The 26844-nt window shown below is 37.1% G+C and overlaps 2 protein-coding genes across 8 annotated transcripts in view; one reads left to right on the top strand and one right to left on the bottom strand.

Annotated features, from left to right (window-relative positions):
* The window catches only part of INTS8 (integrator complex subunit 8), a 64507-nt gene extending 49284 nt beyond the window's left edge, over positions 1 to 15223 (top strand). The window contains exons 19-28 of one of the 2 annotated variants that reach the window (XM_072603482.1): positions 819 to 875; positions 954 to 1015; positions 2192 to 2310; positions 3259 to 3362; positions 5589 to 5639; positions 7101 to 7174; positions 7257 to 7321; positions 7635 to 7678; positions 12555 to 12696; positions 14542 to 15223. In XM_072603482.1, coding sequence (XP_072459583.1) covers positions 819 to 875; positions 954 to 1015; positions 2192 to 2310; positions 3259 to 3362; positions 5589 to 5639; positions 7101 to 7174; positions 7257 to 7321; positions 7635 to 7678; positions 12555 to 12671 — 693 coding nt within the window. In that variant the 3' untranslated portion in view covers positions 12672 to 12696; positions 14542 to 15223. The remainder of the gene's footprint in view (positions 1 to 818; positions 876 to 953; positions 1016 to 2191; positions 2311 to 3258; positions 3363 to 5588; positions 5640 to 7100; positions 7175 to 7256; positions 7322 to 7634; positions 7679 to 12554; positions 12697 to 14541) is intronic. The other variant, XM_072603481.1, reaches the window with a different exon arrangement.
* Positions 12689 to 26824, bottom strand: CCNE2 (cyclin E2). 6 transcript variants are annotated; one of them, XM_072603489.1, is made up of 12 exons: positions 26551 to 26824; positions 25126 to 25165; positions 24939 to 25035; positions 24790 to 24846; positions 23575 to 23726; positions 21403 to 21538; positions 19097 to 19243; positions 17521 to 17616; positions 16620 to 16754; positions 15695 to 15806; positions 14579 to 14736; positions 12689 to 14062 (listed from the first exon to the last, which is right to left on the bottom strand). In XM_072603489.1, exons 1-12 carry the CDS (start codon positions 26684 to 26686, stop codon positions 13949 to 13951), a joined length of 1380 nt encoding a protein of 459 aa, XP_072459590.1. In that variant the 5' UTR covers positions 26687 to 26824; the 3' UTR covers positions 12689 to 13948. The 6 variants fall into 6 exon arrangements, with proteins under 6 accessions (XP_072459590.1, XP_072459584.1, XP_072459586.1 ...); XM_072603483.1 differs by having other exon boundaries at positions 24939 to 25032; positions 26551 to 26768; XM_072603485.1 differs by lacking the exon at positions 26551 to 26824 and adding an exon at positions 26133 to 26271.
* Between the last annotated feature and the right edge of the window lie 20 nt (positions 26825 to 26844).

Raw genomic sequence — 26844 nt, 5'->3', positions numbered from 1 at the left:
GGAAAACAGTTTGGAACTATGCTATCAAAGGGCTATCAAACTGTGCATATCCTTTGACCCAGAAATACCACAGCTAAGTTTGTATCCCAAAGAGATCAAAGAAAAGGGAAAAAGATGTATTTGTACAAAAATATTTATAGCAGTTCTTTTTGTAGTGGCAAAGAGTTGGAAATTGAGGGGAAGTCTATCAGTTGGAAAGTAACTGAACAAAATGTGGTATATGATTGTGTTGGAATACTATTGTTTGATAAGAAGTAGTGAACAGGGATGGTTTCAGAAAAACCTTGGAAGACTTATATGAACTCATGCAAAGTGAAGTGAGTAAAACAAAGAGAACATTGTACACAGTAACAGCAATATGGTAGGCATGATCAGCTATGAATAAATTAGCTGCTCTGACCAATGCAATGATCTGAGACAATTCCATGATGAAAAATGCTCTCTACCTCCAGGGAGAGAACTGGTGAGCTCTGAATGCAGATTGAAGCATACTTTTTTTAAGCTCCCTATATTTTAACTGTTTTGTTTGTATTTTATTTTGCAACGTGGCTAATAATGACCTCACTTGTATAATTGAAATAAAATCTCTTGCCTTTTTAAGGAGAGAAGAGAGATAAGTGGAGAGAATTTGGACTCAAAATTTTAAAAAAATGAATGATAAAATTTTTTATGTGTAATTGGGAAATATTTAAAGGATTAAATAAAAATAAAAGAACAAATGTTTTGGGGGAAAAGAGTGGTTGTCCTAAGGGTAAAAGTAAATTAGAATGTATAATTTTTGTAATTTCTTTTTTCTCTTTGGTTTCTTCCCCTCACAGGAACCCTTGGTTTTGACTACAATATTATCTCTGTTTGTGAAACTTCATAATGTTCGGGTTAGTATTTATTTCATAATTTACGCTTTTAAAAAACTTTGGTAAAAATATGTTATTAATTTATTAATATATTTTTAGGAGAACTTTGTGAATGAGATTACAGCTGAGCACATTTCTATTTGGCCTTCTTCCATCCCCAAGTAAGAAACATAAAATTTTTGTATACTTATTATGAAATTATTAGCACACTCAGTAACTGAACTAATAAAATAACAAACATTGATTTACCAAAGTCTGGGACAATCTTTAAAGTATCTGAAATAATGATTTATTGTTTTTGAATGAGCTGAATAGTTTTCACATTGAGGGATGTAGAATGTTCTCTCAACAGAAATTACGAGTCATAAATGACTCCTAGTTAACTAAGTTAACACTTGGTGTCTAATATACATCTCCTTCCTCAAGATTCAGTGATTTCATTATTGCTTATATCCCCTCTAGCAATGAAGATTGCAATCTTGTGTGTCTCAGTGGACCATCTTCATTAGTTGGTATGGATAGACTTCTGGTAATGAGCCTTTCCAAATTTAGCCAGTTTGGCCCTTGCATGACAAATACACAGAATGTCATTGGGCCCGTACTGTGTTTTTCCAGGTTGCTAAGAACTGTCCCAGCTTGTATTTTGTTAGCATAACCTTGAAGAACCCAGTCACTGCCATACCTTGAAATGACATAGTTAAAATTCAGTGGAGAAATGTTTACTGAGATGAACTATAAAGTGTTTATGTAAGTTACCACACAGTTCACGGAGTCAAGTTCCTATGATTACTGGCAATCTCCGACTACTCTGAGGGCAAATTGTGGTAGAGAATGTATATTTTAGGTAAATAAAGCCTTTTTCTTTTACAGCTCATTTGAGATACTGAAACTTGTGTGAATCAAGTATGTATTTAGTACCTACTGTGTGCCAGGAACTGTGCTATATAGTGGGGTTACAAAGACCAAAATGTCCTCAATAATCACGAGCAAAAATGTTTGATATCGTTCTTATTTGTCTTAATTTGAACAGACTGAAGCAGAAAAATTAGGCGCATTTTTATTCACTAGATTCATATGGGTTTTTGCTTTATGCTATAATTGTTTCTTTATTTTACCCTGGTAAAATTTTACTCAGGTAGAAATTAACCTGAAAATTTAGTCTAATGTGAGAAGCTTGCTTATTGCAAATTCTTACCCAGTTATGATCATAATTCTAGATCATTATTTCTGCATTTAGAAAAAATAATTACCATTTATCTTTTTTTTCGTGAATGTTTGTTATTTGGAATAGATTTATTTCAAAAGTACTGATATATGTCAGATATCTTTTTTTCTAGCCTTCAGTCGGTGGACTTTGAAGCTGTGGCTGTTACCGTGAAAGAGCTGGTTCGTTATGCACTTACTATAAACCCAAACAATCATTCCTGGTTAATTATTCAGGCAGATATTTATTTTGGTAAGTGGTGTTTGTTATAGATGTTTGTTTTTGTAGGTGGAATTAAGTCCATGTTTTATTAAAATACTTTTTGTATAGATTAAGAAACCTAAGTTTTGTGTATTTTCTATAATTATGACTTTTCCCTCAAAGTAAATGGAGAGATTAAAATGCAATGATTTACATAATTTTTTCCACATAGTATTTTTGGTTCAGATGATTCTAATTTGATAGCAAGTTATCTATCCTCTTTTTTCTTTAAAAATTGAGTCCAGACCTTTTGGAAGAATAAGATAAAGTATCTAGATAATGAATTCCAAATACTAAATTGTTGTTAAATTTGGTGTTGCAGTTGCTTGATTATTTATGCCCTTAGAAATTATTAAGACTTTGAATTATTCTTTTTCTTGATCCTTATCTTGGCTAGGAAATACTTAGTATTTCCATTATTGTGCAGACCTAATAAATTTTTCATCTTAATTATTTTGGAACCATATTTAGCAGTTTTCCCCCCCTATTTTTCAGGACCCCAATACACATTCAAAACAAATATGTTAAATTTCCCATGTTGCTTTGGGTGGATGTGTACTCAGAAACTTTGAAAAAAATTTCTTAAAATAAACATAAAATCTCTGATGATTAATTGCTTGATAAGAAATATGAACTGGAACTTTGGCAGATCCATTTTCCTCCTAATTAAGGGGTAAAGAAGTTATCAATTATCTGTCCTGGCAAATGGTAAAGTTGAAATCAATATTAAGGTTTTTTTCCTCAAGGTATTTGTGTCAGATTTGTTTCGTTCCTACCTTTGCTATTTATTTGATGCTTTAGTGTAAAAGAATGTTTGTTAGCTTTGTCAGTTCTAATTACCTTATGCATAAGTGTTGTAAATTTTTCACATTATATTGTATTTAATTTTGTGCTCAATAGACTTTGAGATTATAATTCTTTATATGTTTCCCACTTCAGCCACAAACCAGTATTCAGCAGCTCTTCATTATTACCTTCAAGCTGGAGCTGTGTGTTCTGATTTCTTTAATAAAACTGTGCCACCAGATGTTTACACAGACCAGGTGACTAATTCTTTATTATCATGTTAATTAACAGCTAGGTAGCATTTGAAAAATAGAAGGTGGAAAAAGCTTATAAAAACTAGTGGCTTGTTAACAAAGAGAATTCTTGAGTTGAGGGAAGGGAGTAAGCATATATAAAGTGCCTACTGTGTTTCAGGTATAGGGCTAAAACCTTACAAATATTATCTCATTTGGTCCTCCCACCACCCCTGGGAGGCAAGTGCTGTCAAATCTCTTCATTTTAGAGCTGATGAAACCAGCGCAGGGATGAAGAGACTTGCCAGGGTCACAGAGATACTAAGTATCTGAGGCTAGTTTTGAACTCAGGTCTTTTCTGACTCCAAGCCCAGTGCTCTGTCCAGGGTGTCACCAGCTACCTCTATTCCAGCTGAAACCTGAGTAAGAATCCTTTCAACAACATTCTTAACAAGTGCTCACCCAGACATTGCTTGAAGTTCTCAAGTGAGGGAGAACCAACTATTTCTGCAGGCAACCCATTCTAATTAGAGTAGTGTACCACCCTCTCTTGAACCAAACAAAAGCTTAAGAAACATCTCTCTGTTCTTTTTGAATTCATGACTTGACTTCATCAAGGACATCCATGTGCTTTCATTGGTATGAGCCCCTTAATAATCATTTTTGTTCTGCCCTCACCTGTCAGAAGATCATTCTTCTTGGCAGAGACAACAGAAACAATGTCAATTTGCCTGTACTGTTTCCCATTAGGTTTATCCCCTCTCCTCCTTGGTGGTACTCTCTCACCCACCAAAGAGCCTCTTATTTCCCCTAGTAAAGCAAAAATAAAGGGAAAACCCCTTTTTTCTCATCCTGAGCTTTCTTCAACATTCTCAACTTATTCCAATCTCTGGCACCTCTGACACTATCCTTATAGGTCCATGTTAAACACTTTTGAATTCATGCTTCTTAGCTTTCTATCTTTTGTGCATGCTTTTGGTTATAAGACAAGTTAATAAGTTTGTGTATCCAAGTTTGTGTATCCATATTTTTATCCTTAAACAACCATTCTTTTCTTCCTCCTGACATTGTTCCTCTCTGTATCTTTGACTCACTGCTGTCATAGAATTTTAGGCCATGGGATCATATCTTTCCTTTCTCTGAACCCTTTGAGATTTGGTCTCCCTACATCTAGGCTACAGATAAAACACTTACCAGCGTTCTTTGCTTCCCTTCTTTGTTATAGCTATAGATAGAATGGACAGGCCCTTTCTCCCATTCCCCAGATTCTCTTTGCATCTCAGCACCTCAACCAGCCTCCTTGTTAAGAATCAAATCCAGACTTGATTTTCCCCATGTTGGTTCTTCCAGTTTTTGAAAGATGAAATGGAGCCTAGGTAGAAAAGTATTAGTTCCTCTGCTTTTTGGAAAGAGAGCTCCAACAAGTTTTCAAAGAATTAAAATTTTTCCATCTCTCCCACCCCCTCCCTTTCCCTGTTCCTCATTACTGTTGTAGCATGCCTTTATGCCAGACTTGTGATTTGTTTTCTAAACTCCTTATCCTTTTTCTCTCCAAGTGATTGTAGTATATTATAGTGATACAGTTAATGTTTCTGTTTTTATGGCTATTGACCAGTATGCTATTTATCTTGTTTCCCCTTGACACTCTGTAAATTTTTTCTTCTTCATAATAGTAATAATGATAATTTCCCCTTGGCACCCTTTTTTTGAAATTTTTCTAACAATAACAGCACCAACAAACATTTACATAATGCTTCCTGTGTGCCAGGCACTGTGCCAAGTGCTTTACAATTATTGTCTCATTTGATCCTCAGCAATCCTGGGAAATGGGTGCTATTATTATCACCATTTTATAGATAAGGAAACTGAGGCACGCAGAGGTGAATTACACAGCTAGTAGGTGTCTGCGACTGGATTTGAACTCTGGTGTTCTGGATTCTAGGCCCAGTGCTCTATCCACTGAACCACCTAGCTCCTAATACATACATACATACATACATACATACATACATACATACATATATATGTGTGTGTGTGTCTATATCAATATGAGTATATCTTCTTAATGTCCAGTGTTACTCTTCTTCCTCCCCTAACTTTTGAATAAAGTTATACCCTTCTTTAGTGATATTCCAGTTATAGACCTCAGTGGCATGTCAAAATTTGATCACGCATCATCCATTTTGTTTCCTCATTTTTGTTTTTTAAAAATGGTTACTTGAAAGTAATCATAATTACTTTACTCTGTAGGTCATAAAACGAATGATAAAGTGTTGTTCCTCTCTGAATTGCCATACACAGGTCAGTATATTACTGTTGTTAGAGTGGTACATATTTATTGCATGTTAAAATGGAAGATGTTAAGCAATCTTGGGAGCAGGTTTTGTGTTTATCAAAATTACAGTTAACTTAAAGTGTTGCTTTTTCTGTGATTAGAGTTTGATGTTCTTAAATGTTTGGAGATGTAGAATTTCAATAAGAATAAAAAATTTTACAGGTTAGAAAAAAAGATTAACCTTAAAAAGAAATTAGAGCTTAAATGACATTTTGGAATAGATCTGTTTGGTAACTGAACAACTAATTAATTTAGCATTTAGAGCCCTCATTAATCCTCTACCTGTTAAACTCCTTTCCATTCTTCAAGGTCCAGTTTTCATGAAACCTGCCCTGGTTGCCTCTTAATCAAAAGTGATCTATCCCTTGAATAATACTTTCCACATTGCTTTTGTGAAGTTACTGCATTGTACTTTGTATTATAAGTTATGTCCTCTTCTTATCTCCTCTGCTAGATTTTAGGTTCTTTAAAGGCAAGAGCAGTTGTTTTATTTATTTTTGTAACCTCACTACCTGACACATTACCTTCTGTTGTGCACTTTCTAAATATTTGGAAATAGGATTGATCTTGACTTGTTTTAGTTAGTGCTTATAATACTTGCTCATTTCCTTAGTAGTTCTTAACTGTATTGTCTTTTTTTGTTAGACTTTACTTTTATGTCATGTCAGTATTCTGAAATGTCCTCAGCAAAATTGGACAATAATAAAACTTGACTTAATAATGATAACTGTGTATGTGTATATAATATAAAATTGAAATACTACTTTAAGATTTGCAAACAACTTTACAAATGTTATAATTTTATATTCACAACAACACTAGGAAGTGGGTGCTTATAATTATGCCCATTTTAGAAATGGGGGAACTGAGGTAGATGGGGTAAATGACTTGTCCAAAGGCTTACAGTTTTAGTATCTGAAGCTGCATTTGAACTTATGACTTCCTGACTCCAGGTCCACTGCTCTATCCACTGTGCCACCTAGCTGCTCCTATGGATATTTGGGGCAAAAAAAAAAAAAAATGAGCGTTTTGTTATTTTAGAATAAATTAGTTTGATGGAGCTTAACCAGAGATTTTTTTTTTTTATTGTCGATGAACTTTTTAGCAAAATGCCCAAATGAGATCTCTTTAAAGGAAGATACTATGTAAATATGCCTAGAAAAAGAAGACAGGTTAAAGGTCCCACCTAGGTAACATATGAGCCAGATTTGGAGTAACAGGGTACCTATATTTCAGTCATTTCAGCATCTAGTAGCTTTGTGGTTATTTAATTCAGTTAAAGAAGTTTGCAAGGCCTACTCAAACAGATATTCCCTGAAAGAGTATAAACTCCATATAACCTACGAAATATAGGAATAAATGAGCATAATAAATTGCTGATACTGAATCAAGAATTTTTTTTTAAAAAAGACTTCATTTTTTTGTAGGTAGCAATTTTATGTCAGTTCCTTAGAGAAATTGACTATAAAACAGCATTTAAGTCACTGCAGGAGCAAAATAGGTGGGTATCATTTTAAAAATAAAATGAAATTGAAATTTTTTGCTTAATCATTAAGGTAACTTGAATTCTTTTTTTCTTTTAGTTATGATGCCATGGACTCCTACTATGATTACATATGGGATGTTACCATTTTGGAATATTTGACATGTATCCTTTTATCATAAGCATTATTGAAATGGTTTATTTTTGTGAAGAAAGCATTTAAAGCCACCACATGCTTTCCAGAGAAAAACTAAAATGAGACTTGAATTCAGAATTTCCTTTTTTTAACATTTATTTTTTTGAGTTTCAAATTCTCTCCTTTTTAGCCCCTCCCCCACGCATTGAGACTGTAAGAAATATGATGCCCATTATTTGTGAAGTCATCCAAAATATATTTGAGAATTTCTTTAATGAATTTTCTCTATGGACTTGATTGATAATGTTTAAGACTTCCATTCTTCTTAACAAATCTGTTTAGATCTACATCATAAAAGAGGAGAAGCAGATAAAAGACAAATTGTGGTAAGCTTGTTTCTTCTTTGATCAATGGTATATTTTTTTGTCCATAGTATATCTTGATTCAAGTGCTACCATTTTATGTGACAGGAATCAATAGAATTTTGTTTTTAACATTTCATCTTTTAACAAAAATGTACACATTTTTGTTTAAATGAATCATTTTCCTCTTACATGTAAAGCTTTTATTTTAGTGGGATTTTATTAGATTTAATTATTTCCATATATATTGTGACATTCTTACTGTAAATGAAACCAGAGCAGTAATGACAGTAATTGACATTAATATAGCACTTTACTTTGCAAATCACTTTTCATATATTTTGTTTGAAGCTTCAGAACACCTCTGTGAATTGGTATTATCTCCACAGAGATAAAGAAATTAGGATTCAAGTTGTGCTATGGTCACTGAACTAGCAATTGTCAGAGACAAGATTTAAGCACAGTTCTGATCCCATTGTTGTACCACAGTAAGAAATTGCTCCAAAGAAATACAGTGACTTAAGAGACCTTCTCAAAGGGGCAAATAAATAATAAACGGGTTTCAGTTTACACCCAAAGGAAGAGCAATAATATCATTTCATGGGGGGCTTGTGTTGCTTATGATAAGTATAACCAAGCAAACTATTAGAGAACTAATTGCTAGTTCCAGACTAACCTCCACTATAGAGGCTGAATTTATAGAGAAATCTTATTTAGAACCTGGAAAAAAATTGTACAGTATTTTTGGCATATAGTTTGATGTTTGTAAACTTTAGGGCGATAATGAGTACAAAGGAGAATGGTGGGATCTACATTGGGAGTGTGTCTAAGAACAAGAAAAATCAGAGACTTTTGGATGTTTCAGAAGCAGCCGTAGGATGAATTTTATACTTCACAAAGTGTCATAAGGCAGTAAACATGGAGATCCACCAATGTTTTTTTAAAATGAAGTTCAGTGTGTCTTAGAACATGAAAGGATACAGGTAGAATAGTCACTGGAAAGTCAGGTTTGTGTACTTTATTGGTGGGTTACAGAAGTAAATACAAAATTAGGAGAATTATAAAGATCAGTCAGATATTTGTTAAGTACCAGCTGTGTGCTATGCACTGTGCCAAGTGCTAGAGACACAAGTACGCAGAAATAAGTAAGACACCCTAACAAGCAAGAAGCTTTCTTTTTTTTAGTGGGGAGAGGTAAATTTTATTTTTTTCTATTATCAAGCATTTTTTTCCTCCTTCCCAAGCCCTAGGGGGGGAAGAATATTTTAACAAATACATTCTTAAGCAAAACAAATTCCTACTTTAGCCATGTCCAAAAACATGAGTCTCAGACTGCATCTTTAATCTATCACCTAGGTAAAAAAAGTTTTCATCATTGACTCTCCAGAATCATGGTCAATGATTGTGTTAATCAGAATTCTTTTAAGTTGTTCATATCATAAGTGTTTGTTTCAATACTGCTACCGTTTTGCATACAAGTTTTCCAGATTTTTCTGAAACCATTTCTTACTATTTTTTACAACACAACAGTATTCCATTATTTTAACATACCATAATTTGTCATTCCCCAATTAATGGCTACTTTACTTTCTTTACTTGTTCTTCCACATTACAAAATGAACTGACATACATATTTTTGTATTATAGGAGCTTTTCTTCTTTTAATTTTTTGGGTACAAACCTAGTGGTAATACTGTGATATGTAAAAGGTTACATACAGTTTATTAATTTGGGGCATAGTTACACACTTCTTTCCAGAGTGGCTGGATCAATTTACAATTCCACCAACAGTGTATTAACTAGGCCTGTTCTTCTATCTATTTGACTGACCCTTCTCAGTTTCCTTTACTGGATCTTCATCTGGGTGTTCATTTGGTAAAGGTGTGGATGTCCCCCTGGCCTCTGTCTATACTCTTTGCCTTAGTGATCTCATCATTTTCCAGGGATCCGGTTATCCTCTTTCTGCTGATGATTCTCAGATCTACTTTTTCCACACTAACCTCTCTCCTGACTTACAGCTACTTATTAAGCATCTCCAACTAGATGTCCCAGTGTTCAAACTAGATGTTCAAAACAGAACTCATCTTTTCCCTAAACTCTTCTTTCTTCCTAACTTCTCCCATTGCTTTGATGGTACCACCTTCTTCTTAGTCACCCAGACTCACAATCTGCGTGTTACCTTCAATTCCTCATTCAGTACTTCCCCACCCCCAATAACTAATCCATTGTCAAGTCCTATTCTATTTTTGTAACGTTTGTCATGTATGTCTCTGACACAGGCACATTTTTGGTGCCATCACCTCCTGCCAGGATTACTTCAATAATCTGCTGGTTGACCTTCCTGCCCTGAAGTCTTTCTTCACTCCTGTTTTTCCTCCACTCAGTTTTATCTTCCTAAAACACAAGTCTACAAATCATACGTACACACACTCATTCATTACATTCCAGTGGCTCACTATTACCTCAAAGATCAAATATAAAATCCTCTGTCTTTGAAAGCCTTTCATGATTTGCCCTGGCTGATTTCCAGTCTTCTTATACCTTACTACTCTCTACATACTCTTAGATGCAGAGATACTGACCTCCTAGCTATTTCTTTGACTCAACATCCCATTTCCCAGCTGTTGATATTTTCACTGATTGACTATCCCCTATTCTGAAATGCTGTCCCTCCTAGATTCTCGTTTCCTCCAAGTCTCAGCTAAAATCCTACCTTCTACAGAAAGCCTTTCCCAATTCTCCGTCATCTTTGTGCCTTTCTTCAGTGACTGCCCTAGTTTATCCTGTCTGTATTTAATTTCAACTTGTATCTGACTCTTCACGACCCCATTTGGAGTTTTCTGGGCAAAGGTACTAGAGTGATTTGCCATTTCCTTTTCTAGCTTATTTTACAGATGAGGAAACTGAGGCAAGCAGGGTTAAGTGACTTGCCCAGGTCCACACAACTAGTAAGTTTCTGAGATCAGATTAGAACTTGGATCTTCCTGACTCTAGACATGGCACTCTATCCACTGCACAATCTAACTGCCCTTCGAAAAGTTTAGTGCAAACGTCACCACATCGAGATAGATAGCAGCCAACTTCTAGTCACCCACTTGCAGCTAGTGGCTCAGTGGATAGCGTGGGTTTGGAGTCAGGAAAACCTGAGATTGAATCCAACCGTAGACACTTGACTAGTAGTAATAAGAGACAATGACAAACTAAGGTGCTATATCAGTAGCCCAGAGATAGTTTTTTTTAAGGACCATAAGAAGTCTATAGTGTGTTTGAGATTTAAGGATAAGAAATGGAAAGAAAGATCTGCATCAGGAGCAAAAAACAGAAAAAGCCATGGAGCCTTTAAAGTATCTTAGCTGTCAAAAGTTCTTTGCATAAATAAGGAATAATATTACTAATAGCCTAATAACATTTTAAAAGTAGATGTTGAAAATTTTTTTAGCAATATAAATTAAGACAGTGATAGATTAAATAATTAAATCTAATAAAACTCCCTGGTGGTTGTCAAATCTACCTATCTTGCTGTCTGCTGCCCCCCATTCTTGTATCTCTGACTGCCTTTCAGAAGTCTCTAACTGGGTGTCAGGTAGGCATTTTAAACTCATTATGTCCAAAAACTGAACTCATTTTTTCCCCCTAAACCCTCTCCTCCTCCTACCTTCCCTATTTCTGTAGAAGGCAGTACCCTCTTCCCAGTCCCTAAGGCTCAAACCTAGGAGTCATCCTGACTTCCTCATTCTCTTACCTCCCCATATCCAAGCATATGCCCCCTGCCTCCCCTGACAGTCACCACTCCAGTGCAGGCCTTCATCACTTCATGCATGGACTATTGCTGTAGCCTACTGATGGGTCTCTGCCCATTCCTTTCCATCCCTTATTCAGTCACCAAAATGATTTTCCTAAAACTGAGGTCCAACTATGTTTCTTCCCCTTACTCAGTAAACTGCAGAGGCCCCCTATCACCTCCAGGATCACATATAAGATGTTCTGTTTAGCATTCAAAGCCTTTCATGACCTTACCCTCTTCTACTTGTCCAGTCTTCTTGCACAGTACTCCCTCACACTCTTTTGTCCAGTGACATTGACCTCCTTATTCTTCCACCTACAAGACACCTCCCCATCTTTGGTCCAGGTATTTTCTGTGGCTGCTCCATACCTGGAAACCTCTCCCTTCTCATCTTTGCCTCTGGCGGAGATCTGGTCTTTTTCAGGAAGCCTTTCTCAGTCTCTTATTCTGGTGTCTCCCTTTGTTAATCATCCTTATTTATCCTGTACATGGCTTGTTTACATATTTGTCGTCTTCCTTCTTTTGTTTGAGCTAGCTTTGCATCCCAAGTACTTAGCACAGTGCACATAATATGGGCTAAGTAAATGCGTATTGACTTAAATCTTTAGGACAGGTTAATTTGTTGTTTTATTTTGGGGAATTCTCACCATAAGCTAAACTGTGAATAAGGACCACTTGAACTTTCTCTGCTAATTATATTATTTGACCCAAGAATAATATAGGCCTACTACTTTTTAGGATTTTAAGTTAATAAAAGATACATGCACACATTTTTTGGTTAGAGATTGTAGTTACATAATGGTAAAAATAAGTACATTACATTCTCAACTTAAGAACAGGAATTAAGCACTCAATAAAAACCGAGGGGGGGCCCCCCCAGAATCTTTCCTTCTACCCCATTTTGTTGCTAAGTATACTATGGAGATAGAGAATAAAAGGAGATAAGTGATCTAGGGAGGAGGTGGAGTGGGAAACAAGGTCCATTATGTTATCATACAGATTAAACTAGAAAACTGTCAATATGTCACTACCGTATTTTTGCTATGTGAATTGTCAGTGTAGCACTATTTTAATTTTATACATATAGTAATTTTCAAACCTATCCTGTCTTGAAAGATAAAAGCCATTGGACAGACAGAACTGAATTTAAGTAATCCTGAAGAAGTATTACAGCTTGCAGCCCAGAGAAGAAAGAAGAAATTTCTCCAAGCAATGGCAAAACTTTACTTTTAAAGAAAAATGTTCTCTGATTCAAAAAGTATGGTTAACTTTATTTTCTTTTAAACAAAGTTTAAAATAAACAATATTAAAATATTACATTTATACAATATATATACAAATAAGTGGTGGTGTTTTCCTCACACAATGCACTGAAACATTTTAAGGGGAAAAAACTAATCTAGTGCAGTTTCTTCAAAAGAAGAAAAGATTTCACAGGTCAAGTAGCAGAAATGATCTAGTGTAATGTTTTTTTCTGATGAAGTCCAGTTGCTTAGCTGAAAGCTAAGAAATTTACATAGAAGCTATTCTTTATACACCAAGTTCTTGAGTGTCCTCAGATTATTTTTCCATTAATAAGTTTTCTAGAAGCCACCGTACATACATTTTTCTTTTGCTTTAGCCTTTTCTACTTTAAATCATGTCTCTTCCCACACTGTCCTTTTTTTCATAATGTATTTTTTGAGGAGAATCCTAAGTTTTCTGAATATAAATGACTTTAGTCTATAGCTTTTTTAAAAACGTACCTTAAAGGGGATATTTTCTTTGATATTTCATAAAACTATTTTTCATATAAAAATTTTCCCTACTAAAATCATTGTGATAATATACAGAGGTTTTGTATAAAGCAACCTGTATATTAAACAAAGCAATGATTAAGATGTGCACAGCCATTACCTTTTCCTTCTTTTATCATCTTTGGTTTTACCCAAAGATTGTATTGATCTTCCTGAAAATCACAAAAATTCATGTATTTTGGAGCAGAATGCTATGGCAGCTGTAATGAAAATTTCATCATCTTATTGTATAACTTAAACTTTTGTAAACAGAATCAAGAATTTTTGTTCAAGAATTAACTGAATAGCACCAATCAATCGAGTTCTTGAACTTCCAGAGTGCAACGTAAAGTAGCACTCATCTAGTCCAAAATATCTCAAACAGTAACATTCCTAATTTATCAGAATGAACTTTGTTGCACGAGGCCCAAAAATGTAGCTATGGTAAAAATTATATCTGACTACATAGTTATTGGATCTGAACTCACCCTGGGAATGAAATATTAATGTTATTAAAAATAGTTCAGCTATTATTTTTGATAGCTAAAATTTGAACAATGGTTATCCCAATTATAAATGGGCAGGCTTTTAACTCGTTCATGGCAGTGTAATTCTGAATTGGTTAGGACTATTACAAAAGTTGTGTTATAGCTTTTTAGTACTCCAAAAGGAATATGATATTTTACTTCCAAGCAAGAACAAATCCACTCAGCATGTTGTCAGTTAACTTTGTCTTTAGTGTTTTCCTGGGGATTTTTCTGTGCTCTTCGGTGGTGTCATGATGCCTCCATTGCACACTGGTGACAACTGTCCCACCTTTGTGAAAGCTGACACATAATTGACTTCCTCCTGTGTAAAGACAGAAAAATGTACTGTCAACACAAACCACTTAGGCAACAGAATTTAGCTATCTTCTCAAATTTTCTCTTTCAAGAACTGGCCAACTATAATTCTGTTTGGTCACATTTCCAAAGCCTAGTAGTTCTCTTGCTTTTATTTTCAGCTGCTTGTTAAAATTTGCATGTCTGTATTAGGCATTCCTTATAATCCTAATTGTCCTTACTTACATTAATTGATTAATGACAGGTAACTGTAAAATCCTGAGGTACCTTCTGGATAGGAAGCAGGTCAGACTGAGTATGCCATTATATTCATTTTGAAATAATGACAGAAGTATGATACAACAATGCTCTGGATAAGAATTAGCTCAATTTCCTATTTCTCTAGCCATGTTAAATTTATTATAATTTTGGTCTAGCAGTATCAATTTGCATTTTCTGTGATATGTTCTTTAGCTAATAAATTATCCAAAACAATTTAAATTTCAGATTATCTTTTCAAACCCCAAAGAAAACAAAGTCATACCAGCATAGCCAAGTAATTTGTGTGTGTCTGGATATTGTGTCTGTCTTCTACAGAAATCTTCTTAAAAACCTTCAGTTTCACCGGAGGACCACCCTTCACTACTCTGGCAAAAGGTACCATCCATTCTACACATTCTGAAATGTTGTCCCAGTCTAAACCTGTGGATCAAAAGGAAAATGTATAGGTCGCATTACAGATCAACATTTTTTCCTTTAAATACACACATACACATACGTATGTGTGTGTGATGCTTTGTCCCATCTTCTGGAACTTAAGATGTATGAACTTTCTTCACCTTCTCTGCCTTATTATTTGATCCCCAAGTTTAACGTCTGTATCTCTCTTTATCTCAGTATATTAAGATTTGGAAAGAAAAATTTCTGTTTATTTATCTTGCCTGTGGTATTAGGCCAGTATCTAAATATGAAGTGGATGATTAGCAACATTAGAGGCAGTTTATTTCAACTTTTAGATTTTAGTAAAGGCAAATGATTGTACTTTAGCTACATCTAGATAATATACTGATTTCATACTGCTTTTTATGCCTTGGATCATGACTGAGACTTAGCCTAATTAGGGTTAAAACCATCTTAAGACAACTGTTTTCAGTATAATATACAAATAAACTTTTATATCTGTACTGTTCTCAGAATATAAATTCTTATCTTCACAGCAAAACTACAGAGTGAGTGTTAGGATAAAAGAGTGACTGCTTATTTAGTCCATTTGTATTAAACTAAATTTTCATTTGAGCTTAAACTTTCTTTTATATATGGATTTTTATCTGAAAATAAGGGAAATAGCATCTAGTGAGAGAGTACACAGAATCTAAAATTAGTCCTAATCCCTTTTTGGCTTTACTACTTTGTGTGACTATGAACAAGTTACTTTATGTTTCCTAGGCCTCAGTTTCCTCATCTATAAAAATGGAAGTAGGACTAGAAGTCTTTCTAAGGACCACAGAAGCTCCAAATCTATGATTTCATAATCAGATTAGAAAATTTCACTCAAAAGTGAAAAAACTCAACAATTAAGACTTTAAGTTAAATATGAAAAATTTAATAACATGAGTTATTGTATTGTATGAACAAGAAGTCAAGTGGGAGAATATCTTACCTGAAGCTTTCTTAACGACTTCAATGGAGGTAAAGTGGCATAAAGCAGCTGCAGCCAATATCCTATATTGGAATTCTAATGAATCAATGGAGAGAATACATAGATCCAGGAGCTGTCCAAGGAAAAATAGTTAATTATGAACTGGGAACTGAAGATTATGTGCCCTTATGAAGGTCATAACAGTATATTGGAGGGGAAAGTAGTGACAGAAATGTCCTACTTCTACTCTTCCACTCTTGTCAGAGCAGTAGGATTCAGTACTTGTCATTGGTATATACAGGATTTTATTTCATATTTAATTTTTAAAGTAGATTTCATTTTAACAGTAAGAATTTGATTTCATGATTATAACATTAGCCTGGGTTCTCAAATCTAGCCAGCATGACTTCAAACTCTTGGAGAGCCTACTAATCTGGAAAGACTACATACAGAAGGGCAAATGTGGTGGCAGACTATTTCTGGACCAGGTTAGCTGTGTTTGGGGAAGTCCATCACCAGAACATTCAGTATAAGCAGTTACATACACTCAAAAGTCACAGGTCTTTTATGGGATGTTGAAGTGCCATATAAAGTTATTTATTTTAAGGTTAAATTTCAATAGAAAATCATCAGAATTATCCCTCAATCTCTTTTAGCCCACTTTAATTTTTTTCCCTCTTTCACTCCAAAAAGATATTTATAACAAAGCACTCTGATCTGGTTCTTTTTTTGGGGGGGGAGGGAGTATGTTCATGGAAGTTTTAAAAGCAATTTTATTCACTTTAAGCACAATAATTTCTGAAGTTTTCTGGAAACGCAAGTAGGGAAAAGAGGAAATAAGTTTTTTTGGTGAATTCTATTCAGTATGCTTTATAGCCATTTATACCAGGTTGTGTTCAGCATGAAAAAAGCAATGCTTATATAAATCCATTAAAAGCGTTTATACCTGGGCTATTTGAACGAACTTTTCCTGGGAATACTGAGGTAGGAGTACTTTAGGAACATCTTTTAGAGCATCAACTTGGAGAAAGACATTCAGCCAGGCAATAACTGTTACTGGACAAAGTTCCCACTTTAAAGCCTGTTAACAGAAGTTTTAAGTTCTATATTATAACAAAGATAAATTCATATTATTGGGTCTTCTGGAAGGCTTTTAAATATCATCTAGACTATTTCTTTCATTTTAGATGAGGAAACTACCTAGTGTGAGTAACTGAGAAAAAGCTAACCCACGTTTCCATACTCTCAGTTCTTTCTACAATACTATATTGCCTTTAACGTAGTTTAAGAATCAGATGAATTTCATCTGTCTTCTCAACATTAGCCTGACTTGCTGTTTCCTGAAATGTGTTGATCTATGGATGCTTTGAAATATTTATTATCATCTCTGGTTCTGGAAAATCAGAATTTAAATAGCCAAACAACCATTCCCTAATCATGTTAGCTACTAGCCATTGTCATTTACACTGAAGCTCTTTGGTCCTGATACTTATTCTCATTTCTCCAATTTTTCTTGATTATCTCTAATAATGACAGTTTTGAATTAGCCATTATGCGATCACTAACTACTCATTCATATATCTGGCATACACTACTACTTATTTTGTACTGTACAGGGCATTAGGGGAAATAACAAACCTGAGATAAATGCAGTTCTTGGTTTCTTGGGGATTACAATCTAAACACCGATAAGTTCTATGTAATATCCAAGGTGAAAGAAAGCCATTACCAGCTAGGGCTAGATTACAAAAATGAACCAACCTGTTATTACTCATAGGATGAACTGATTGACAATGCACTTAGCATTTAATTACCCCTTAGAAATAATGAAAATTTATCTTAATTACCTTTAATATAATGAGTTCCATCCCTAGGATATCATCTTCACTGCAAGCACCATCAGTGACATAAGCAAATTCTTGTAATTTAGGAGCATAGATTTCCTTTAAAGATGAAATTTTGTATTTAAGATCTTATAGTGAGAGAACATAAAAGTATTACTCAAGTCAGCTGTACATTGAGATATATTATCCTTGAGGACAACTTCACAGATAAGTTATTATACATTTTCACATTTATTGAAGGCTAAAAGAGTGGCTGGTAAAGTGGATAGAGGCATCAAGATGAGTAAAAAATAGTTCATGCCTTCATAGGTTTAGTTTTGCATATAATGCAAGATAGAATGTAAAAGTTGTAGTCAGAGTTACAAATGAATGTACGAAAGTTGAGATGTGAATAACTATGTCTGAATGAGGAACAGTCTTGGAATTAAGAGTTTGGAACTTGGGGGAGGAGCAAATAGGCCAGTAAAAGACCTTGGTTAAAATAAAGGGTTTTAATAAACCTATGATTTGTTGATGAGGAATAAGTAGCATGAGCAAAAGGCATGATGTCATGAATGCATCTGGGGTCCAACATACTTACCCCCTATAAGTTATATACTTATAAGATGGAAAGGGAAAGTGCCAGGGTAAGAGGTTGGGACACTTAGGACCTTAAATTCAGATGGAAGCATTTGGTCCTGATCCCAAAAGTAATGAGGTGACACGAGCAGAAGTGAAATTTAGAAAGATAAGCATGGCACCATTTCCTACAATGGGATTGTATTGCAGGTAAGACATAAACCACATAATAACAACCTGTTACCCTAATCAGGGATAGTAACAGTATTAACCATGAAACAGTATCCAGGCAGGGGGGCAGTACTCACTTAGGACCTTATAATTACATGCAGATGTAAAACAAGGGTAATATGGTGATCTAGAGATCTAAACATCTGCTGGAGGTCCTAATAAAAGCAGAACTGCTCATGAATTCTTGATTAACCTTTGAGATAATCCTTCCCTACACCTTTTGAAGAACAAAGGATGTGTCATTCTGGATGTCATCTTGACAATAAGAAGGAACTGGCTACCAAAACAAAAATGAGGGAAATGTTGAAAGGTGATCTTAAGAAAGGAAGTCACTGCTCTTTAAGTTAGAAGGGAATGCCAGCTATAGTTGGACACATACTATAGTGAAACATACTATAGAAAAGCAGGTTTCAGAGAAAGGATGGGCAAGATGGTGTGGTCAAAAATTCTACAGTAATGGATGAAGAGTTTGAAAAACATTATAAAACCTTATACATTGGGCACAATTTAGTAATGATGAAAGACTTCGACCATCAAGGCATCTAAAACCTTCAGTGATATATACAGTGCCATTTCTGAAACAGACTGCATGAGTATCTGAACTTCCTATTTCTTTGATGTTATTATGAGAACAAATGTATTGATGCAAAATCACTATGGAACTTCCAAAACAAAGGTGCTATAGAGTATTAAAACATAATATTCTAATCCAGTACACTTGTTAAAAGTTTAACTGAAAAGCATTAGCTACTTCTTCCAGTAAAAATGTATTTTAGGAACCATCACTTACCTCAAGTTTGGAAGCAATGAATAACGAGGTGATACCAATGAGCTGAAGCATATTTTTGTTTATATCTTTTTGTGTCAACATAAATCTATCAAAAAAATCTTGAGCGAGATAAAACGTTTCCCTGTGAAGTGTATATACTTCACATACCTAAAGAGGAATTGAAACATTATTAGAATAATTATTCTTTAGGTTTCTTTAAAGTGGAAAGTAAATTCTAGACATAACAGAAGTTAAAGCACTTTTATTTTTAAAGCCAGATTTTAAAGAATTTGCCCAAGATAAATTTTTAAAAGTTGCTAGTTGCTGCTAGAATGGGTGGATTTATTTCTTCTCCCCAGACTATTAAGTGGAGGTGCCAATTTGCAAAACTACTTTTATCTTAACTTTTACTTCCATACGATTGGTAAAAAGTTATGAATACTTTGGTCAGTTCCTCCCCAAAGTTATCACAATTGTATGACTGAAAAAGGAAAGAGACCAGTCATATCAAGGGGGGATGATAATAGTTAGCCCTTGTGGACCATTGATATTCATGTATTTTCACAAGTGCTAGAGCATGGGTTCTTAACCTGGGTCTGTGGCTAGATTTGGAGAGATCTGTAAATTGGATAGGGAAAAAAAATGTATTTCAATATGACTAGTTTCCTTTTTAATAGTATATATTTTATTCATTTAAAAACATTCTTCTGAGGATTTCATATGCTTCACTGGACTGGCAAGACAAACAACATTAAAAACTGATGATTGGAGAAAGGCCTTTAAACATCCTGGATGGTATCCTTTTAGAGGATTTCGGATGGCAGAGATGAGACACAAGTAGCTAGGTGAAGCATCTGTACCACCAGTGATTCTCTGATCAGTGAGATCATATTTCTGAGATACTGGTGCTTCTAAGGGATACCCGAGGCAATTACATGTACCTTTCCTTTAACTCTTATATGCTTTTAAAGAAAGTTTTATTAATGCCTTCTCTTTTTACATTGCCAATGGGCCTCTTCTTCCTCTAGATAACACTCAAAACTATTCAGCACATTGGTCATATCTGAAAATGTATGCCTCATTTTCTACCTGTAGTCTACTTGCCTCTGCTGACCAGTAGGAGGTTTGGTTCAAAGAGTCTTCTTTTATTCTTCTCTGCTATCTTAGGGTCTGCTGGTGGTACTTGGCTATTGTGTAGCCACAGGGGACTTTCCAGTTTAAAGTGATTACTCTAATAGGGGTAGACTTAAGTGTCTGGGTTTGCTGTTTTGTTTTTTTTCAGAGGTGGCAAGGGGCAAAGTTATGGGTATATTTCTGAATGTTACGTGAGATGCAGAAAAATTTAAAAAATAGCCCTACCCTACAAGAACATTCAGAATTCTAGCTATTTTGCCTTTTCTGTTCAGGGAAGGAACCTCATAACCCTGAAACTAGTGGTTCAGGAATTGTTCAATCAGACTTTTTATTTTCCTCAAATACACACGTATGTCAGGATTCTTCAACATAGTTTAGGGATGCAGAAATTACATCTGGGAATTCTTCAGTCTCTCTCCTTGGTTCCTTCATTTTTACTGAATAAAGCTGACCCTATTTAGTGATCAAGCTAGTTAATGCCATGTGTGGTAGAGATGTAACTCAGCTCCTTAATAATGCAGCATAAAAGCTCATATTTCTTCACTTTAAGGTATATTGTAGAGTAGTTTTAGTCATGTGCAACTCTTGGTGACCCCATTTGGGATTTTGTTGGCAAAGATACTGGAGTGGTTTGCCATTTCCTTCTCCAGCTCATTTTACAGATGAGGAACTGAGGCAGACAGGGTTAAGTGACTTGCCCAGGGTCACACAGCTCATAAGTGTCTTGAGGCCAGGTCTGAACCCAAGAAGATAAGTCTTCCTGCTTCCAAGCCCAGTGTTCTACTCACTGGACCATCTTGCTGCCCCACTTTGAGGTATACAAGGCATTTCCCAAACAGAACCCTTATATATTTGATAGCGTATTAACCTTATTTCACAGATGCAGAAACCTATAGCCCAAGTTAAGTGAATAAATGAGTCATACATAGTATTTCAACCTAGACTCCTTTTGAACTCTTTATTCCCATTCTTTTAAATTGTGTCTATTTCTATGCATATGTGGTAGTTGACACAGGGGTAGTTTCAGGTTTTATTCACACCATCAACTGTAAACGTCTCAAAGAATGAAGCAGATAAACTTAAAAAAAACCAAAACAGTAGCTTAATTTCTGCTTTCAGACATTTACATGGATGAATATGGGAAAATTTGATTTTTAGTTTTTGAAACAAAGCAAAAATAGTTGAACTCGTACCTCTAAGAGCCAGTCCAGAAGTATTGACCTCATCTGTGGTTCTAAGTCAGAGTGTAGCATTTCAAAATGTTTGTCATGAACATATTTGGTCTCCTTTTTTAACATATTAAACCAGACATCCTTAGAACATCCCCAGCTATATAAGAGAAAAAGAATATGATATACAATTTTGTTGGACAGAAATGCACTTTATTTTTATTGAGGGATCTATTAAATTAAGGTATATATATATATACATATATATATATATGGGCTTTACAATTAAATTCAAACACTGAGTAGGATGGCTTGCACAAAGTCTAAGGTTAGGAACTGAGACTACATGAATAGTTCCCATCTTTGAAAGATTTTGCAGACTACCAAGGAGAGACAAAATATGTATACATATTAGTACAAGTAAACTGCAGAGAAGGAGGGATCCTGACAAAGAATTTTAGGAAAACTGGCAGAGAAAATTTAAGCTGGAACACTGGGAATAGAGGAGGAGGTACATCATCGTAGACTTCACTAAAGAGTGGGACATAAGCTTAGCCTTTGAAAAAGGAGTTTGACAGAGATAAAGAATGTATTTTAGCCATAAGAGAGCATTAAAAAAAAATCATGAACTCATCTTGTACAAATCAGCTAGTTATCCAATTTAGACAGGTGAAAGTAATCTGAAATAAAGATGGAAAGGCAGGCTGGAGCTAGTGTAACAGCACGCAGACTAAGGAGCTACATAAAGGCTCATATCCACAGTGTCATCCTCAACTTGCCATTCACACTCGCTTCACCTATCCAATTTGTGGCCAAATGTTATTTCTACCTTCACTGCCCCTACCCTACTTCAGATTCTTTTGCATTACCTCCCATCTGCACTATTGCAATAGTCTTATGATTGGGCTCCCTGCTTCAAGTCTCCTTCCACTTCAGTCCACCCTTCACTCAGCTGCCAGAGGGATCTTTCTAAATCTCCTATGTCACCATGTTACCTGCTTCCATCTATTCAAACTCCAGTGGCTCCCAGTTATCTCCAGGCTCAAATATAAAATTCGGTAGCACTTGCTAAGCCCTTCACAACCTGACCCTTTCCTTCTACTCTTTGTATTTAATTGCCTTCCACATACTCTATGAGCTAAAGACACTGGCCTTCTTGCTTTCTTCACACATGATACTCATCTCTCAACTCTGAGCATTTTTCCTGGATGACCTAGGTGCCTAGAATGCTCCCCTCCTCATGCTCCCCACAGCTGCTCCGGCATCCCAAAAGACTAAGGTCAAATCCCACCTTCCGTAGGAAGCCTTTCCTGATCCCCAGCTGCTAGTACTTTCCCTGTGAGATTATTTTCCATTTATATTAGATGTGCATTGTATGTATCTTGCAGATATATAATCATTTGTTTCCCCCATTAGAATATGGACTTACTGAGGATGGGGACCGTGGTTTTGCCTTTCTTTGTATCTATAGCACTTAGGCTTGGCACATAGGTAAGCAATAAATGATTGACTAAAGAAGCCACTGAGTTTTTGAAAAGAGAATTGACATGATTATAAGATGAGACTTAGACATGGAAAAAGGTCAGATGGTCTTTGTATTTTATTATTTAGATAACCATGTGAAGGGTAGAAAAAGGGAGACTAGGTAGGGAGATAAATGAGGAGGTTTTTACAGTAAAAGGGATTTTTGATTACTGATAGTTGTTTGAGCCTTTTAAAAGTGGTTTTGCAGTATTCATTCATTCTAATAATGTACTTTTAAAAGTTTGCAAATCTTTTTCTACTTATATATTTGGTTCCCACAAGAATCCTGAGAAATAAGTTCTATAAGTATTATAATCTCTTTTTTACAGATATGGAAATTAGGCCTGAGAGAGGTTGTGACTTGCCCAAGATCACAAATACTACCAACTTTCTTAGCCAGAACTGAAATTTAGACATTCCCGAGTCTTTAAGTTCATTGTCGTATTTTTTATGCCACTTGGTGACACTAACATAATAATTTAAAATACAAATCTGTTTTATAAATATATATATGTACACATGTATACATAATTGTTTTAATTGAAGAATATTTGCCTTTAATTTTTAGGTTGGCCTTTCAGGATGGCTGTAAAATAGTAATAAATCAGCAACAACATTAAATTATCAGTATTTTAGGTTTTCTATTTTAGAAAAGTATTGAAAATAACTTACCTTAAGTCAGGCAGTGGCGAAGGATTTATGAAAAGGTTTTTAAACCTGTAATTTGTAAATCTGGAGAAGTCACTGGCGACAGTTTCTTTGTGTGGTGTTTCAATTATAATGCAAGGAGTGATACCCCCAGATAACACAGATGGCCAACAATTCTATCATTTAAAGAAAAAAAAATTAGTTTGCTTGTTGATCTGTTTCATTCAGGAGTAAAAAAGATCTATTGATTATAATTTTTAAAAATGAAATTTGCGATTATAAAAATACCTTTTTCTTAAAACCACTGTAAATATATAGCAATCTAACATTTTAGTAATCAAAAATTTAAGATGACATGTAAATCATACAAATTATTTACTTAGTTCCTAAATGACAAGACAACAAAATATGGTCAAAGGACCAAATTTTTGCAAGTAGCTAAAAGCTGAAGCAGAAAATAAGAGAGTTGAAAATGGAGTCACCATAGAGCTAATTAAATGGAAACAGGTAGAGGAGGGGGGAGCAGGGAAATGTATTGTTTTAGAATACCAAATTTCTAGACTTTAAAAAAAATTACATTTTCCTCACCATAGCTATACCAACAAGGGTGCCTTTTGAAAATAAGGTTCTCAGATTTTACTTAAACTTGCCTCATGAATCAATTTATACTATTTAATTGGGAAATTTAAAACACTGAAAATGACTGAAAAGGAGTAAGTACTATTTTCTAAAATAATGTGTTCAAGGGGAAATAGTGGTAAAAGTTATAGATATAGAGCCTTCGCTCCAGGATCCCATCCATGGCAAAGTATAGAAGAATAGGTAATGTTCCAGTAAGAAACTAGGGGTTCTGGATGTTGGACCCAAATGCCAGGCTACCCAGGTTGTGGGTAGCCTGTGCTAACGCAGAATACTGGTACAGTCATGAAGTGAACAAAGAGCAGTATATCCAAAAGGATTAGGCGGGCCCTGGACTAGCCAGACCACTCCAAGGGGGAGGGATTTACAAAGAGGAACCAGCTGCTAGAAGACTGACTTACTCTGTACTCTGCAGTTGTAACAGTCAGGCTCATATACCCTAAATCACCCAGACTCCAGGCTGAACCTCTAGGCGGCATCTCTAGGTAAAAAATGTCACATGGACCTTTCCTATTGTGAAGCAATACTCCTAGAAATATTCCACCCCTAGCCTAAAGTGGCTTTCACCAATCCATCCTGCTTCACCCAGTCTTGCATTACCCTAATTTCATATTGCTGTCTCTTGGCCACAGTCTCCTCTTTTCTTTTCTTTACATCCTAGAATATAAAAAACAACCAGCAGTAGTAAATTGAGGTCTCAAAACGATAATAGCAAATGGTCTTGTAACTTTTCTTAATTCCCCTCTTACCTGAGCTGTTTTTCTTTTTTTGGCTTGAAGGAATTGAGTTTCCTGGGGGGAATCTGTTTGACTGGTCTGGGGCTGCTGCTTAGCTTGCAGACGGCTACTACGAATGAACAAAAAGAAGGGAAAGAATTAAAAACAAAGATCTGGTGTGAACAACAGGCACTCTGATACAGACTACACAAAATATTACCTTCTTCTTGACATTTTTTTCTTTGGGTTCTTGAAAGTTTCTGGAGAAGGAAGGGGGAAAATAGTCAAGCACATGGTTAGATGTGTGTTCCCTAAACCAGTCATTACTAAACTGGGGAGACCGCCAGTCATTTAGGTTAACCCATCATTGTTTATTCTAGATTTTCCAAAGTAATTTGGGGTGGGGGAGCAGCATGCTTTTCTACCCACCACCAGATGAAGTACAAGAACTCTTGAGATGCACACTATGCACACTTAGAAAATCCAAATGACTATATACATTATCCCAGAGAGAAGCCCAAAGCAAGTTCCCCTAACGAGTCTCCCTTCTGCAGGACCCCCACTCCCACGCGTGGGGAGCGGGGGAGACTCCAGGAGCCTGAGCCTGAGCTCCCCCAGGGGGTGGGCGCCTGGGACGCCTGGGACCCTGGCCCTGCCCTAGGGCTGGGTGTGAAGGGTGGGGGATGGGGGTGGGGGTGGAGAGCCAAAACTCTGGGGAAGCCGGTTCCGCGCCAATTTGGAGAGCGGCAGTGGCGGGGAAGCCAGAGAGGGAGGGAACTGAGCCTCGGGTCGTGTCCTTCAGCCTCCTCTCTTCCCTCCTCCCCGCCCTCGGGCAGCCAGACCTCCCCCTCCCAAGCCCCCTTGGGGAACAGGGAAGGAGAATGGGCTATTTTCCAAGGAGAAGGTTCCCCGGACCAAAAGGGGCAAACCCTGCCCTGCCTGCCCCTTCCCCCATCCTGACCCCGGACAGGCAGGGGGCCCCATCCCCTCGGGGCTGACACTCCCTCGGCTCCAGCTCCCCGGGGCGCCCCCGCCGCTCTGCCCGCCCGCCCTCCGGCCACTGGGTCCCACGGGGACCCCAGGGTCGTGACACGCAGTCATCCCGTGTGGGCTCAGCCTTCCCGAATCCACTTCCTCCGGCCCAGGCTCCCGCCCGCGGGAAAGACCCCTACACCGGATGGATGAGCTGCGCCCGGCGAGGGTCCCCCAGTCCCCAGCCCCCATTACCTGCTCCACCATCAGCCCGGCAGCAGATCCGCTCTCAGCTGGCGCCGGCGCCAACCCTATATATATCTCGGGGCCAGCACCGCCCCGTACGCATGCGCCTGAGACTGACACTCCTGGACAGCGCCTGTTCCCCTCCCCCGCCTCGGCCCGCGCCGCTCGCCGGCCACGCCCACCCCGCCCGCCTCGCCCGGCGCGCGAGCGTCCTCCGGCGCGAGCCCCTGCCCAACCGGCGCGAGCCCCCCCCCCTCCCCGGCTCCCGCCTCGCTTGCTCCTTTTCCTCTATGCTTAGGGCGCCGGCGGCTTGGGGCCCCCAGGCCCAGCCCGTGGGCCCCGGGGGAGCAAGGGAGCTGAAGCAGAGACAACTTTCTCGTCCCTCTTTCCCGACCCCGGCATCTCCCGCCAGGACTATCCTCCCCACCTCCGCCTTCAGGGACGCGGCCTGACCCAAGGGTGTGGCAACTGTGAGGAAGCTCCGAGGAGGGAGGGGAAGAAGCGGATAGGCTGGTCGGAAAGGTGACACCCGTCAGACCCGAGAGGTGACACGCCGGGGCCATACGGGCGGCGGCAGCAGAGCAGGAGCAGGAGGTGGCAGCGGCAGGCGGCTGCTCCTTCCCTGCCTTCCTGACCCAGGCGCTGGCCCCGCCCCTTAATGGAAGGGGTGGGGCTAGGGCTGCAGCTCTGGCCAATGGGAGGTGAGGATGGCCCTACAACG

Source organism: Notamacropus eugenii, chromosome 4 (assembly GCF_028372415.1).
Source record: "Notamacropus eugenii isolate mMacEug1 chromosome 4, mMacEug1.pri_v2, whole genome shotgun sequence".
In the NCBI taxonomy this organism is placed as follows: domain Eukaryota; kingdom Metazoa; phylum Chordata; class Mammalia; order Diprotodontia; family Macropodidae; genus Notamacropus; species Notamacropus eugenii.
Note: the sequence above shows the minus strand (reverse complement) of the source record. Positions and strands in the feature narration are given on the sequence as shown.